Below are 15,701 nucleotides of genomic sequence, written 5' to 3' on the forward strand. Positions count from 1 at the left end.
TGAGGTGTTTTTCCTGTGCTGATGTGAGGGTTTTAGTGGATAGTTGCATGTGTACAGACCTGTAAAGCCCTGTGAGGCAGATTTGTAATTTGCAATTTTGGGCTGTACAAATTGAATTGAATTAATTGAATTGAGCTACTTAAACGATTAAAGGTTTGTGCTATTGATTAGAATTCACTCCAGACAAGATGTTCCCTCGAGAGGTTTATTGATAGTAGTCAAACAAGCATGTGTGGTTCTGAAACAGATACATGTTAAACAATTAACAAAACCACTATATAATGTAACATGTGGTATGTATAAAAGTATCAAAGGTAAATGAAGCATGAATTGCTTAACACCAGTTTGTAAATATTCTGGGTGCATAGCATACACAATCTTACACACGTAAACTTTTGCCACATGCAGAAAACAGAGAAACATTCATTCACGGAATACAGCACTTGAGGCTTGAATACCACACTATTATACAGCGTTGGTTTTACATTTGAACACAGTGATAAAATACCAGCAGATGAAGACATTTATCATATTCCAACACTCGCCACTGTACACACCATAGGTCACAGGGGAAGGGGGATGTTGTTCAGTATTCGCCTAGGAGGGGTGTAATCACTCGTCTCGGCAAGTTGAAGCAGGCCTCAACATGCTGTTGTTCAAAAGGTGCCTGCCATAATGTAAGAAACTAGATAAAACATTAATACTCAGAGTGGCAATGGCTTTGGTTTTGTGTTTTATTTCATTAAACTACTTTTTAGATTGAGATTTACAAGAAATATTTTAACTGCTACTGTGTAAAGGAAATACTGCTTTAGCACCTTATTGCATTGATAAAAGTGTGTAATACAGTACTTTTGAATTAAATATCACATTTTACAATAAATAGCCAATAAATCATGTGATTAATCGTGATTAAAAACTGTAAAATGTACTCTACTAACAGTTAAACAATGTAGCTAATAAACTGTTCTAGAAGTTGGTGCAGCGCAGGAAGTAGTTGTTCCTTAAAACACGGAACAACCTCCCAGTCCTCAGGTCATACTCAAGCATGTATGGTCCACTGTAGATGTAAGTAAAACCTGCAGAACACAGAAAAAAACTCAATGTTAGTTACTCTGCAAGTTATTAAAGCAATAAGGTACGAGAGGCTGTACTTTATCGTCCAAAAATGTAACAGTTTGGGGGGGTTTTTAGGCCCGAGCGCAGCAGTTACAGTTACATTATTGAAGATAAAGTACCTTATTGCTTTTACAATACGGTTACCTGCAAAATTATACATAATAAGTAAATAGCTGCCTTTCAGTACAAAATAGTTGTAGCCACCAAACGTGTATCTCATTTCAGTAGTCTAGAGAAGAAATAGTGTGTGCATGCAAACAGCATTGGGTCCCGCACTATCTCATTCTTTCACATCGCTGATGAGGTCCACCTTTAATTGTCCGGTTGCGAAAGCTCTCATTGCCTGAAACTCTTATTCTTATTTCGGCGATTGCCGTCAAGCTAAAAGCTAAAAGGTCAACTAACGTTCGCACAAAATGGAGTTGAGTTGGAAAACTCAGCATTAATGCTACTCACCTCTGTACTGGAAAGCTGCAGTCACATTCATGGTCAGGCCTGGAAAAGCCTGATCCACTCTCTTGGGAAATCCCCTGTCTATGGTTTTTCTAGCCTCGTCATAACTGAGAAAATAGAGAATACCACAGAAGTTAGATACATTCAATAACGATAAAGAGCTTAGAATATGAAAAACAGCATACTCTGAACACACCTGAAGTATTTGGATCCCACAAAAAACAGAGTCTTGCCAGATTCCGTGTCATAGAGGGCCGCATCGATTTGTCTCACGCCTTTTGGCAGACCAAAGCTAGTAAGTGTTTTAGGATAGCCAGGAACAAGGTCATAGCCAGTGAAGGCCCACACTCTACGACCTGCAGGGAGAAAAAAAATAAAACTAAGATTGGCAGAAAAAAGCAACCTTTTTCAATGCTTTTTTCAATTTTCAGATAAGGAGAACAGACGTGTGTGAAAATGGCGTCATATTAAAACCTCGCATAGATATTTGGATAATATACCTTTAAAGAGAAAGATCTTGTCTGACTGTTGGCTCTCGTAAGCGGCGTCAATGTTGGTGAGGGGTTTTGGCCAGAAGTTTGTGATGAGACTTCGCTGAGCTGTCCCGCTTTGAGGGTAGCTTCGCCAGAAGAAGCTGAGAACGCAAGAACATTTTGAACATAAGGCAAACTTCTTAAAAAGAAGAACAATCTTAGGACTTTTGATCCAGATGTTGCAATACCTGTCTTTGAAGAAGAGCATTTCTCCTCGCAGGGTTGTGACAGCATCCAACACCATGGTTGAATCACAGGAATCAGGGTCTGTGGGGGGTTGAGGTTCATCTACCGATGGATCCTTGTCAGGATTTGGACCTGGAACAAAATGTGTCCCCAAGTATTTACTAAGCCACAGAACGAAAGCCCAGTTAAGTAGCAGCAACAAACTTTGTACAAGAGACTGTCCAAACGGCATGGACAATCCAGTCAGTTGGTACAAACCATAAAGAGACTGGATGCCGTTGACGTCATCTTGGGATAGAACAAAGGTGTCAGGGTTTCTGTTGGAGTACGTGGGGTACATGAGAGCACTAGGATCCTCAGAGTGATCCAAGCCTAGAGAGTGGCCGAACTCATGGGCAGCCACCATGAAGAGCACAAAACCTGCAACAGAAAACACAGAACTACAGATTATTTACAGTCATCAGCTGTAAGTGAAAGCCCTGAGTTCAGCATTTGAGCTGTTACCGTCTTGGCTTTTGGCCGTCACCAACTTGTTTTTTGCTACCAAATGTGACGTGCAAGGGTGAATATTATAATTACTATTCAGAGAAGGTATTTCTATTACTTGTATTTGAAATACGTATTTAAATAACGTTTGAGTATTTTGTGATTTGTATTTTATAGGGTCAATGAAAAACATAATGTAATCTGTAACAAAATACTCTAGAATAGAGTGATTTTGTATTTGAAATACTCAAAATACTTTTTCTACAAATCAAAAAGCAGTTCATGAGTTCACTCTTCAGTGTTACAAGTTATGCTGTATCTTCTCAATGTGAATGTCATAATGCCATATCAACTATAATAATAGTAGATAATATAGTTCACAGTTAGCCAAGCTAATTCATTTATTTTAAAGATTTAGTTTGAAATGATTCTTAGTTTTTTTAGTATGCATAGGCCTAATGTGTGATGCTATTCATATGTGATGAATCTTTTATTGTTGTAGTTTATGAGCTGTTTTTAAGTCCATTTAAAAAAATATACATGTAGATGTATTTTTGCCCATCTCTGTTACCATTCATGTACTGACAATACATAGTAAAAAGTTTCAAGTTGGAAAACAAAACCCAACATGACAACTCAAAGACAGGACAACACCGTTGTAGCAATCTAAAGATAGCCCCACCCGAAAGAATACCCTCCTATGTGTTGAGACTTGAAACTAGAGATTAGGACCGTAACCCAATGTTACTCATCTAAATATTTACTCATGGGATTTATCAAGAGAGAATGTAGGATTCTGAAATCTTACACAACCAGAGGAATCACGCACTAATGAACATTAGAAAAATGCAGATATGAGACAATTCCAAGCATCATTATACCGTTTCGAGAAAATCACTGACAGTTGGTGGGAAAAAAGATACACCGCATTTAGCAGAAATGAGAAACTTACCTCTGTTTGAGCGGTAAGTGAAGTTCTCATCCTCATCAAAATGAGCATCTCCTCCCATGCCAGATCCTGGGGCAAAGGCATGGGCAAGAATGCGACCAGGGCCATCAAAAGGGTAAAAATCCCCATGTGCTGTTAATGAAAACATACTCATGTTTAAGAAAAATAAGGTATTACTCAGCTATTCAATGTGATCCAGGACACAGAGCCATTTAAATTTGAAGGCGTTCAGAAAAGGAACTTAATGGAACCTCCCTACACGATAAACTAGCAGTAGTGAAAAGCTTGTTCTGTACTCACATCCGCTTACAAAAGAGATCATGATGTCAGCCGTGCCGCTGTAGATCCTTGTGAATCTCAGAGGAGTGACTTTGGCCCAAACCTGCAGAGCTTTCTCTATGGATTCATCAACCTCTGACGGAGACATGTCAGGTGTGTAGTTCTCTATCCTGATGGGCAAACAACAGTCAGGGATATTATAAGTTTGATTTTCTAGTTTAATATTATTTTCACACTGTCTCTCTTCACATAATTTACCTGAAAGTCAGGCTTTTTCCTTCCCACTTGGGGTTACGTCCAAATGTGGAGAAATGGGCAACATTGCTGTCCGGAACGCCACAGCGGGGCTTCTTCATCACCGCCAGGGTCTCAGTATCCAGCGTCCCGGTGATCTGGAGACGGAAAAATCTCTGCATCTCAGTCAGCTTCTTGGTCAACGGGCTGATCCCCCGTCTGATAGTTGGACCAGTCTCCTCTGTTAGGTTGAAGAATTCCTTTAGATAGCTCTGTAAAAGAAACAATATGTTTTGATACTGGATAGTCAGTAATGAGCAACATCATTTTTGAGACAACAAAAGTCCACAAAATGTACACCTTGAACACGTCTTAAATGCAAAGCAATGAATACACACGTACCTCTGCATAACCTTCATCTTGCGCAGTGACTTGGGATGCAGGCACACAGTAGACTGTGACTGCCAGGCTCAGTATGATGCACACACTGCAGGACTTCATACTTACTTGTTGAATGCGTCTTGTGTGTCTGTTCTGGGGACAGATGTTATATAGGCTGAGGAGTGGACGCCCTGAGGCGTTGAGCAACAACCTTACAGAGTAGATGACTCAAGAGCTATTTGATTTCTAGATAAGAGGAAAATAATTGTCTTTGATTGCTCAGCGCCCCAAAGGAAATTTCCATGACACGTCACAACTCCATACGGAAACCACAGATTAAAAATCCCCTAATTTAGAAACCAAAAATAAATAAGGGAAGTGAAAAGGAAGTGGGCATCATTGCTGTCTTTTCAGAAGTGCGACGGGTGGATTTTGCAGAGGGATTATGTTGGTTGATGACTTAATCTATAATTTAAGGCTGTATTCTGAAGTACATCCTTCTCAGATTTCTGTGGCAGTCGTTCATAGATTCACAGGTGTTTAACCTTAGACCGTTTCCTCTTGCCCTCAGGCTAATGTTTCCACTGACAGGACAAAAAATGTTCTCTGTGACAAAACACAAACATGCTGCGTCACGTCATGGACCTTATGTGTAATGGACCGCTTCACAACAGTTTAGCTGTAACAAGCAGGTTTATGGAAATATGTTTCTGTGTTTCGAATAACAACATTAAGTTGATTTTATACCGGGACATATTTATTGTGCTGTAGAGCATTCAAAGGCGCCGATTGTGATTCTCTTCATTAACTATTTTATGTTCTTTATCACACAATCAAAATGAATATATATATTTAACAAACATTCTTACTTCATGTTAGTGGAAAACTACATCCCGGCTGCTGTTTCCTAACACTGCCCACTTATTTGTTGTGCAACTTATGCATCATGTAAACCCACAAAGCAAACGTAGACTGGGTGAAGGTGTTGCAATAGGAAAGAAGTATCTAAGTGATGCATGTATGTACAGTATGTTAGGAATCAGGAATCATTTATTGCCAAAATATGTCATACATACAAGGAATTTGACTTGGTGGTTGGTGCGTAACAGTATACAGTATGACAATAGACGACAAGACAGCAGTGCATGTATATATATATATATATATATATAGTTCTATCTATCTGTCTGTCTATTAATCCATCCATCTGTCTGTCCGTCCGTCCGCCTGTCAATTAATCCATTCATCTATCTATTTGTCTATCTATCTATCCATGATTAGCTTTGTAGAGTGAGGAGCGCGTACGTCCATACTATGGCATCACAAGGGGACACGTGGTGGAAGGCTGCTACCTTCTGCTACCTTCTGGGGCTGCTGTCTGGCAACAGCCAGACAGCAGCCCCCAGAATGCCTCACAGCACACCCAGCTGTAGGTGTTTAAGCCATTTGTTTACAGCAGGGCTTAAAAGTTAGAGCAGCTGCCTGGCAAGAGAGACGACTGGAGGAGAGCACCAAGCTGGAAGGGCTAGAACGGTGCATTGGAGCACCCAACGATCCTTGGGGAAGGAAACCACGAGAAAGACTTGTAAGGAGGGAGGACTCCCCCGACCCCAAAGTAAAAGGGACCCTTTCTGTTTGTGTTTTAAAGCTGCCAAATGACCGAAGGCCTTGTTTATGTTTGTCTGTTTATTTAAGAACAATAAACCTTCTATTTTGCTTTGGAATCTGTCAGTGACGTTACTTTTGCATTGCCCCACCATAGCTGGCCGTAGGGAAGCCCCCCCGGTAATGTTACAATACATATATATGTTTAGTGTATGTTTGTGAATCTGTGAACAATTTGCAATGATCTCTGTACAGCATATTTAAAAAAAAACATTTTAAATTTTACTTTTTACTTTTAAAATCACAATATAAGGAAAATGATCAATGCGTTTCCACCTGCATGTTCCATTACTGTATTAGGTTCCTATAACACCACTGCAACAGTAAATGCTGATGATGTGATGTGGTCAGTGAGTGATGTATTATTATTAGACATCATTTTGTCAATGTCATGAGGATACCACACGCTAAAATTAAATTCTCGGCTGCACTACCTCATCTGAGAAAAATGACCATATTTGGTTGCATACAACACTCAGATGCAGAGTTTAGTAAAATATTGTATCTACTGATATCTTTGTGTATATTCACATAATGTTGCTGTTTGCATCCCAAACCATATTGTTAAGTATTATTGAGTGTTTCACATAAAGTTAGTTAAAGTGGCACGAAATAAAGCCATCTTAAATCATCTTAAAGCCATGTCTGGGCCGAAGTTAGATTACCATGGGTTTTTATGTTGAGGTTTACTGTCTCGTTTAACAAGCGATTGTGTATGTTTATGAACTTTATGAATGCTGTGTGTATATTGTTCTGGGGTATAATGTGTTATTGTCTGTGTTCCCAGTTTCCAGAAGTGGTTTGCTTGATTGATCTCCAAAATAATAATAATGTCTGTATTATGAATTAAACATATTGTGTAGCACCAAAACTTTACACATAATGTAATGTTCATTCAGGGAAAGGGATTTCTGTCTAGTCATTCTTCAACTGATTTCTTCCTTATTTAATCCCCATTGAAGGTTTTTTTAAGGGAGTTTTTCCTTGTGTGTCAGGTCTGTGTTGGGAACAGGGGATGTCATAGTTGTACAGATAGGAAAGCCCTGCGTGGAAACTTTGTGATTTTAGAGTATATAAAATGAGCTAAAATGATGTTTATAATGCATGTTATGATTTGAGTGTATTAGATTTTAGCATTATGTTAGGGATGAGGTTAGGGTCTGATTTGGGCGGGATTCCAGGTTCGGTCACAAGATGGAGGCAGAGAGGAAAGTACCAAACTGCCTCGGCGCGGTTTAATCAATCCGATTGGTTTATGAACAGCAGAGGTGTCAAAACTGGGTGGAGCTAGAATTTCTGGAAATCCATACATTTGGTTAGATAGACTGGGGGAAGGAAATTCTCTATTTTAGCTAAGGTCTGGTTTGCTTTTTGTCCTTCCTTATTTCTTTTGTTTTATAATTTACAAACCAATACATATGTTGCCCCCACACATATAGATTTACCTACAGACCGAGGTTTAACTACCCTAGGAACACATGTGATGAACAAATACGCCCTTCTGGCAACTCCTCTGCCAGTTCGGAGCTCCACGTGGCCTGCCATGTGATCGCTTAGCTTAGCTTCCAGCTAGCACGGTGTCTTACTCATATCTCCCCCTCCTTATCTCATAAACACACATTCACCCACACACACACACACACACAGTCTTCCCCCTCCCCATGTTGTTATTTGTTGTTTAGATGTTAGGCTGTCGTATTTAGTTTTTCATTGATTTTTCATTGATCCGATAAGTATTATCAGGTCGTCGTGGTGCAGGGGGTAGAGCGGGTGCGCTGGGAACCGCAAGGTTGGTGGTTTTGAGTCCAGGCTGCCCCATGTCTCAAGTCAAAGTGTCCCTGAGCAAGACACCTAACCCCTAATTGCTCCCTGGTCGAAATGTGAAAAAGCAATGGGTTTAAAGTGTAATGTAAGTCGCTTTGGATAAAAGCATCTGCTAAATGACTTGTAATGTAATGCGGTATTGTGGGAGGTTAATGAACTTTGTTATACTTTAATAAGCAGTTTACTGTGATTACTTTGTTTATATCCAACAGGTCTAAACTAATTTGCAGCATTTGACAGAAAACATATTTATTGCTGATGTTTATTTGGTCGGACACTTTTGATGTGCGCACTAAGCATGAATTTTATTGGATTGCAATTTAATGCGGTGCCTTATTTGTAATCGTTCCCTTAAATTCTCACTAAGTTAAGTTTCTACTCTACTCTGCCTGTAGCTCCACCATGAGATAAATAAGAGGGAAATATTAAAAAACACAGTGGATGGATTACTATTAAATTTTGGTGCAAACATTCATGTCTTCCTCAGTAGTCCCGTCAGCCTAAACTGCACTCCTTGTTTAGTGCAACTGCTATCATGTTAACATGCTAAACTAAGATGGGAAATATGATAAAGCAACATGCTTTAGTTTATTTAGACATGAGTATAGACGTTATTTTCATAGCAACTTTCTATACACCCATACACCAAATGGCTGTTCTCAATAAATATTTTTTGATTTTGTAAAAGAAATCTTATTCAGCAATATATTCAAACAACTTTTATTTGCTTTGCAAATTCTCAAAAGATCATTCAATGTGCCACATTTTCATAAATACATTAATTTTGTCACAGTGGTGTACAAATCTGCGACGATGGGAAATTGTAACAATGTCTAATACATTTCAGTAACACTCTCGAAAGTTACACAGTGAAACTACATTAAACAAAGAAATAAAACAAAACAAATACTTAACTTACTAACCCTAACCCTGTATTGGAAATAACTAAACATAGACATAAATATAATAGAATTATATATTATAAGATAAATTACCACTTATTAGTTTTTATTCTCTTTCACAAATACAACCTTATAGCTAAACTGTTCTAGAAGTTGGTGCAGCGTAGGAAGTAGCTGTTCCTCAGCACACGGAACAGTCTCCCCGTCCCCAGGTCATACTCAAACATGTATGGTCCACTGTAGATGTAAGTAAAACCTGGGAAACACAGAGTCACTCAATGTGAGTTTCTGCCGAAGCCTTTTCTCATTGACTTGGAAAATGTTAACAGCTACTCACCTCTGTACTGAAAAGCTGCAGTCACTTTGCTGGTCAATCCTGAGAAGGTCTGATCCACAGGCTTGGGGAATCCCTCATCCATAGTCTCTCTGGCCTCATCATAACTGAGGAAAATCAGACAGGAATTAGAATCAACCATTTGTGAACCATCGTCTGTCCCCTGAAATTCAATTCACGTCAGGTCATCTGAACACACCTGTAGTATTCACTGCCCACGAAGAACAGAGTCTTTCTGGATTCCGTGTCTACAAGTGCTGCATCGATTTTCTTCACACTCTTAGGCAGACCAAAACTGGAAATTGATTTCGGATAACCACGCACTAGATCATAGCCGCTGAAAGCCCACACTCTCCGATCTATGCAAAGAACAACAGAACACACTTAGTACTACCTGCATGTAAAGGTACATTTTGAAAAAGACGTTATATTAGAGCATCGGGTAGCTAATGAGATCACATACCTTTAAAGAAAAGCACTGTGTCTGAGTGTTGGCTTTCATAGGCAGCGTTGATGTTGATGGGGGCGTTGGGCCAGAAGTTTGTGATGAGAATTTGCTGGGGTTTGTTGCTCTGTGGGTAGCTCCGCCACACAAAGCTGAGAACATACAAGGACATAAATCAGCAAATTCTTAAATCATCTGTTGTAAAGATGGACATGAGCGTTTACACTGTTGAGCATTCTACTCCGTCTACAATACCTGTCTTTGAAGAAGAGCATCTCTCCTCGCAGGGTTGCGACAGCGTCCAACACCAAGTTGGAATCACAGGCATCAGGAGTGGTGGGGGGCTCAGGTTCATCTACAGAGGGATCCTTGTCAGGGTTGGGACCTAGATGATAAATAAAATTAAAACTACATTAGAAACAATGGTGTTAAGACCGAGAACCTAGAATATCAATGATAGAGCCAGTTTGTACAAACCATAAAGAGACTGGATGCCTTTGACGTCATCCTGGGGTAGAACAAAGGCATCAGGGTTTCTGTATGAGTAGATGGGGTGCATGAGGGCACCAGGATCATCGGAGTGACCCAAGCCTAGAGAGTGGCCAAACTCATGAGCAGCCACCAAGAAGAGGACATAGCCTATGGCAGAAAACAAAGAACTACAGGTTAGGAACATCTCCACTCTATACTTTATCAGTTGTTAATGGGTGGATGAAGATCAAACTGACCATTGAATGAGCGGAAAGTGAAGCTCTCGTCCTCATCAAAATGAACATCTCCTCCAATGCCATTTCCTGGGGCATAGGCATGAGCAAGAAGGCCATCAGGGCCATCAAAGGGGGAATTATCACCATGTGCTGTAAACGACAAACATACTCATGTTGAACAAAAATAATGCCTCCACTGAGTTAGTGTGAACATCCGAAACATTAGGAAAAGGCGCTTAATGCAACCTCACTAGCTAACTAGCAGAAGTGAAAAGCTTGTTCTGTACTCACATCCGCGTACAAAGGAGATCATGATGTCAGCCGTGCCGCTGTAGATTCTTGTGAATCTCAGAGGAGTGACTTTGGCCCAAACCTGCAGAGCTTTCTCTATGGATTCATCAACCTCTGACGGAGACATGTCAGGTGTGTAGTTCTCTATCCTGATGGGCAAACAACAGTCAGGAATATTATTTTTCATATTATAAATAATAATAATATTATTTTCTACAATACTTCTTTCATACAGTTTCTCTTCAGACCATTTACCTGAAGGTCAGGCTGTTTCTGTCCCACTTGGGGTTAATTCCAAATGTGGAGTAATGGGCAACATTGCTGTCCGGAACACCACAGCGGGGCTTCTTCATCACCGCCAGGGTCTCAGTATCCAGCGTCCCGGTGATCTGGAGACGGAAAAATCTCTGCATCTCAGTCAGCTTCTTGGTCAACGGGCTGATCCCCCGTCTGATGGATGGACCCGTCTCCTCTGTTAGGTTGAAGAATTTCTTTAGATAGCTCTGTAAAACAAACAATATGTTTTAATACTGGATAGTCAGTAATGAGCAACATAATTTTTGAGACAACAAAAGTCCACAAAATGTACACCTTGAACACGTCTTAAATGCAATGCAATGAATAAAAGAGAAGAGAAGTTAAACTTAGAAAATGCATCAGCTGTAGGATGTACATGATATAGTCTTCTTCACTATTAACATGCAGAAGCTTATTTACCTTAGCTTCTATAGTTTAGAACAGTCTAATATTCAGAATCCCTAAAATGTTGAAGTTTCCAAATTAACTACAGTGCAAAATAGTGAAAAGGCATAGAAAAAAGTAAGAATACATACCTCTGCAAAATTCTCATCTTGCACATTAATCTGTGATATTGGCACACAGTAAACTGCGGCGGCCAGGGTTAGTAGAAAGCACGGGTTGAACATCTTCATGTTTCCTTGATCACAACTTGTGTTTCTCTGCGGCAGGTATCTGATTTATAGGCCCAGAACAGGGCGTGTTGAGCAATTTCGTTCTTGAGCCAGTGACTCAATAACTCTTTTATGACAACAGCGGAAGTTTTGCCTCAATTGCACACCCGAGAAAAAGTTTCCAATGAAAAGACACTCTTATTATGACAACACATTTGTGACATGTATCAGAAAAACACTTTTTTCCAGTCTGTATCTTCATTAAATGATTTTTGAAAAATAAATAATTAAATTTAGAAATAAAACATTCAGAATTGGACTCTGAAACGAACATTTTGTGCTGGTGTGCCCTGAGTTTTGACAAGCTCTCTCTTCAAGCTATTGATGCTTTTGAACGGACATGTGTCATGAGAGCTCAGGAACTGTGTGCTGCGCGAGTCATCTAAAGCTGGTTATTTTGTCTAAAAATCTACAACTGCTGTTTGTATCAGTGTTAGTGGAAACCTTCATAGTTGTTAACCATAAGCGGTCACTGAAAAATGTGTAGTGTTAATAAGGTAATGCCTTTATTACAACATTGTAATACACACTGATACTGTGAGTGTTTTAATCTCCTCTCTCCATGAATCATCACTTCCCAATTTGGTAATACGTACGTTGTGGCTATGGCTGAATATAGGAGTTTCGTAACACTTTGTGTTTACACACACAGCAGATGACAGCACCTTCATCATCAGGCTCAATGGAGCACCTCAACTATTTCCCTTACCAGTATTTCACTGTGGACATTCTTCTTGCACTAAATGCTGTTTCCAGCAATGATGTTGTGTCATCTTATTAAAAGCTTGCAAAGACTGTAACAAACCACTTTATACAGCCATAATAAAATGCCTACCTTTGTTTACTCATTCATCTGACCTCATGTTCTCTTGTGCCACAACATAATGCTGCCAATCACGTAAACCACTATGTGATTAACTGTAGCTGTTTTTATGCATTTCATTTGATGAAAGCATTTTTTTTAAATGTGCAGCGTATTTCATGATGAAAGGAAGGTGACGTGACTAGTCTAGTAGAAGACAGCTGCTTCTAAAAGAGAAGGAATCCCTGGCCATTGCTGCTCCACATGTGGCGCTGATCCTACCAGCATCATGCTTGCTGCTTATTGTACCTGTATATCATGCATAAAGAGAACATGATAAAGATTTGTGTTCCCCAAGTAGGTTGCAATCTTACTGTGTCTGATGAAAGCCATGTTGGATGAGAAATGACAAGGCAGAGTACGCCATTGCTCACACGGGAAATGTTTAAATTCTAATTGCATCAAACCCCAAGCAAGTGCTAAAATGTGGTCATGACAGAAAATGGTTAAATTTAAAAGTGAGCCGTCTTCGTGGTCTGCAACACAGAGTGCAGCTAACCATTATATCCAATAAATGGAGAGGGGCAGGATAGTCTTTTAGTATTTCCAGTCCAAGAGTTTAGTCGAAACTGAAATATCTCAACGATAATTGGAGGTGTTGCCATGAAACTTTGTGCAGACATTCATTGTCCCAAGCAACCCACGGGATGTTTTTTTGTTCTCTGACTTTTCCTCCAACATCAGGTACATCAGCTACACAAATGAAATGTCAACAATGATTGGATGGATGCCCACGGTATTGAATTTGGTACATACATTCATGAAGTGTGTAATAGCAGGTACATATTTGAATACCTTTTTTTATGACCACACACTGTCCAAATACGTCAGGAATCAGATGCAGGCTCACAACACGGCAGTGGGGTGCGAAGAACCAGATCTAGTATATTTGACCAACTTAGATGTGGGACATGGTTAACCTTTAACATGTTAGCACTGTTATTATGTTCCATTATTGTTATTTTCCATGTTTCCAATAAGCACAAAGATACATTGGCCTTTTATCTTGCTGCTCCCTCTTTTGAACACAATCGTCTAAATGTATCTAATCTAAATTAAATTCGGTGTATTTGTTTATATCTATAAAATATATTCTAATTTTTGATTAGTCCCAACACAGAGTACTGATACAATATCAATGCATTGAAAACTAGAAATACTTCATAAGTAATATCAAATGTACATACGTATTCATATGTGTATATATGTATGTGTATATTTATTCATTGGACATTGAATGCATTATCATCAAGCTGGAATGCCGTTATATGTATATATATGTATATACATATATATATATATGTATATTTATATATATATATGTATATTTATATATATATATAAATATATATATAAAATCTGTAACTAATATGTATAGATTGTATACATTGTATACAATCTATAAGAGAACAAAGAAATGTGGCAACTAACATGTGTCTCAGCAGTGACGTCTTTCCGCAGGTCTGCCAAACCACTGATCCGTCTTTTCAGTAACTCCGGCATTCCCAACATGAGTCAGCTCAGTGTTGACGAGTCGTCACCCAGATTAAACCGGTTCGTTCTGGGCCTCTGGTAGCTCCACTAAACAAGGACCAAAGCTCACAGCATGGACACAACTACTGTGACACAGAGTCAAAGGTGGGGGAGAATGCTGCTGATTAGAGCTGTTAAACACAGGAGAGAATGAGTCATCTTCTCTTTGTCGCCTCAGGCTCAGGCTGGGTTACATCAAATCTGAAGCGTCTGGTTGATGAGATCTCTCCCCCAGATATCTTTATCAGCAAACACATGCGCGCAAAGTACACTGTGAACTCCTTTTGTCAACATATGGGAAGATGCCAAATCATTTCAAAACAAACTTTTATGCAATTAAAGTTTCCCCATCAGTGTTTTAGATGTTCAGGAAGAACAGTAAAGAGCTGTGTGCATGCCAGGTGGTTTGAGGGAGAAGGAGGGGGAGTCTACAGATTGGTCATCACATCTCAGGTGTTTTCTAAATTTTCTCAACAGACCAACACAGTTGTTTCAAGCCAGGCGATAAAAACCGGTGCCAGCCTGACTGATGTGTGGAGAGTACCGCTACATTATCAGCATCGGCGAGTAACTTGACTGTTTCATAGCAAATACCACATTCATGTTGACTGTTCATGCAGTAAATGACAACAACACTAGTGGAATGTTCCGCACCACACGCCATGTTTATGTTTAATGCCCAAAGAAGAATGTGATGTCGCCTATAAATGCTTAAATTATACTTCACTACTGAACCTTGCTCTTCCGACTGTACATGGATGTCAAGGAATATACAGTTGTGTACATGTACTATTTGTTACATTACATTACATGTCATTTAGCTGACGCTTTTATTCAAAGCGACTTACAATACTTACATTTCAACCATAAGGATACAAATTTGTTAGTGTTTTTAGACAAGGTAGAGACTGAAGAGGTGTGTCTTTAGTTTGTGGCGGACGATATAAAGGCTCTTTGCAGTCCTGGTGTCATCACAGAGCTCATTCCACCATTTCGGCGCGAGGACAGCAAAGAGTCGTGATTTTGTTTGTCTCATTTGTCTCATTGCCGCCTTATCACAGGGTAAAGCTCAGAAAAGTGTTTAGCATGAGTGAGGCGTTTAGAAATCCAGATTATTCTACTAAACCTTGGAGTTGCAAAAGTAGCACTTAATCGATTTGCTATCAGAGAGCTTATGTGCAGTACTCGAACAAATGCACCTACCGGTAGTTACTTTCCACCCCTGCAAAGCAGTTTATCAAGTTTATGTCCTGAAAACAACAAAGACTATAGAATGAAGTGCCCCTTATACAGTGAAACACTTAGCTGAAAGTTGTGACACGATAGAAATCTAGTAGATGTAGGATAATTATATATATATATAAATTGTAAATGTTTATTAATATTATATTCACCCCTCTCAATTAGGCTAAATAAAAGATCACGTCAAGGTGCTGCCTTTTTTTCAAATTGTAAAGGCTTTAGATCAACAAGTCATATATTGGCTTACTAGTTTGGCCGCTTCATGACCACCATGTTGGTCTCTAATTATCTGCAAATAGTGAGGA

At 39.4% G+C, this 15,701-nt stretch overlaps 1 protein-coding gene across 3 annotated transcripts; it reads right to left on the bottom strand.

The window, feature by feature from the left end:
- Positions 1 to 191: 191 nt before the first annotated feature.
- LOC120822795 (matrix metalloproteinase-18) lies at positions 192 to 11,781 on the bottom strand. Of its 3 annotated transcripts, none has more exons than XM_040182718.2 (10): positions 11,622 to 11,750; positions 4,264 to 4,511; positions 4,027 to 4,175; positions 3,730 to 3,858; positions 2,550 to 2,711; positions 2,294 to 2,423; positions 2,073 to 2,206; positions 1,769 to 1,928; positions 1,576 to 1,679; positions 192 to 1,079 (listed from the first exon to the last, which is right to left on the bottom strand). In XM_040182718.2, the coding sequence occupies exons 1-10, from the start codon at positions 11,718 to 11,720 to the stop codon at positions 970 to 972; spliced, it is 1,425 nt and encodes a 474-aa protein (XP_040038652.2). In that variant the 5' UTR covers positions 11,721 to 11,750; the 3' UTR covers positions 192 to 969. The 3 variants fall into 3 exon arrangements, with proteins under 3 accessions (XP_040038652.2, XP_040038653.2, XP_040038651.2); XM_040182719.2 differs by lacking the exon at positions 11,622 to 11,750 and adding an exon at positions 4,642 to 4,798; XM_040182717.2 differs by lacking the exons at positions 192 to 1,079; positions 1,576 to 1,679; positions 1,769 to 1,928; ... (4 more) ...; positions 4,027 to 4,175; positions 4,264 to 4,511 and adding exons at positions 8,814 to 9,267; positions 9,349 to 9,452; positions 9,545 to 9,704; ... (4 more) ...; positions 10,789 to 10,937; positions 11,044 to 11,291 and having other exon boundaries at positions 11,622 to 11,781.
- Positions 11,782 to 15,701: the final 3,920 nt, after the last annotated feature.

Source organism: Gasterosteus aculeatus, chromosome 7 (assembly GCF_964276395.1).
Source record: "Gasterosteus aculeatus chromosome 7, fGasAcu3.hap1.1, whole genome shotgun sequence".
Lineage (NCBI taxonomy): Eukaryota > Metazoa > Chordata > Actinopteri > Perciformes > Gasterosteidae > Gasterosteus > Gasterosteus aculeatus.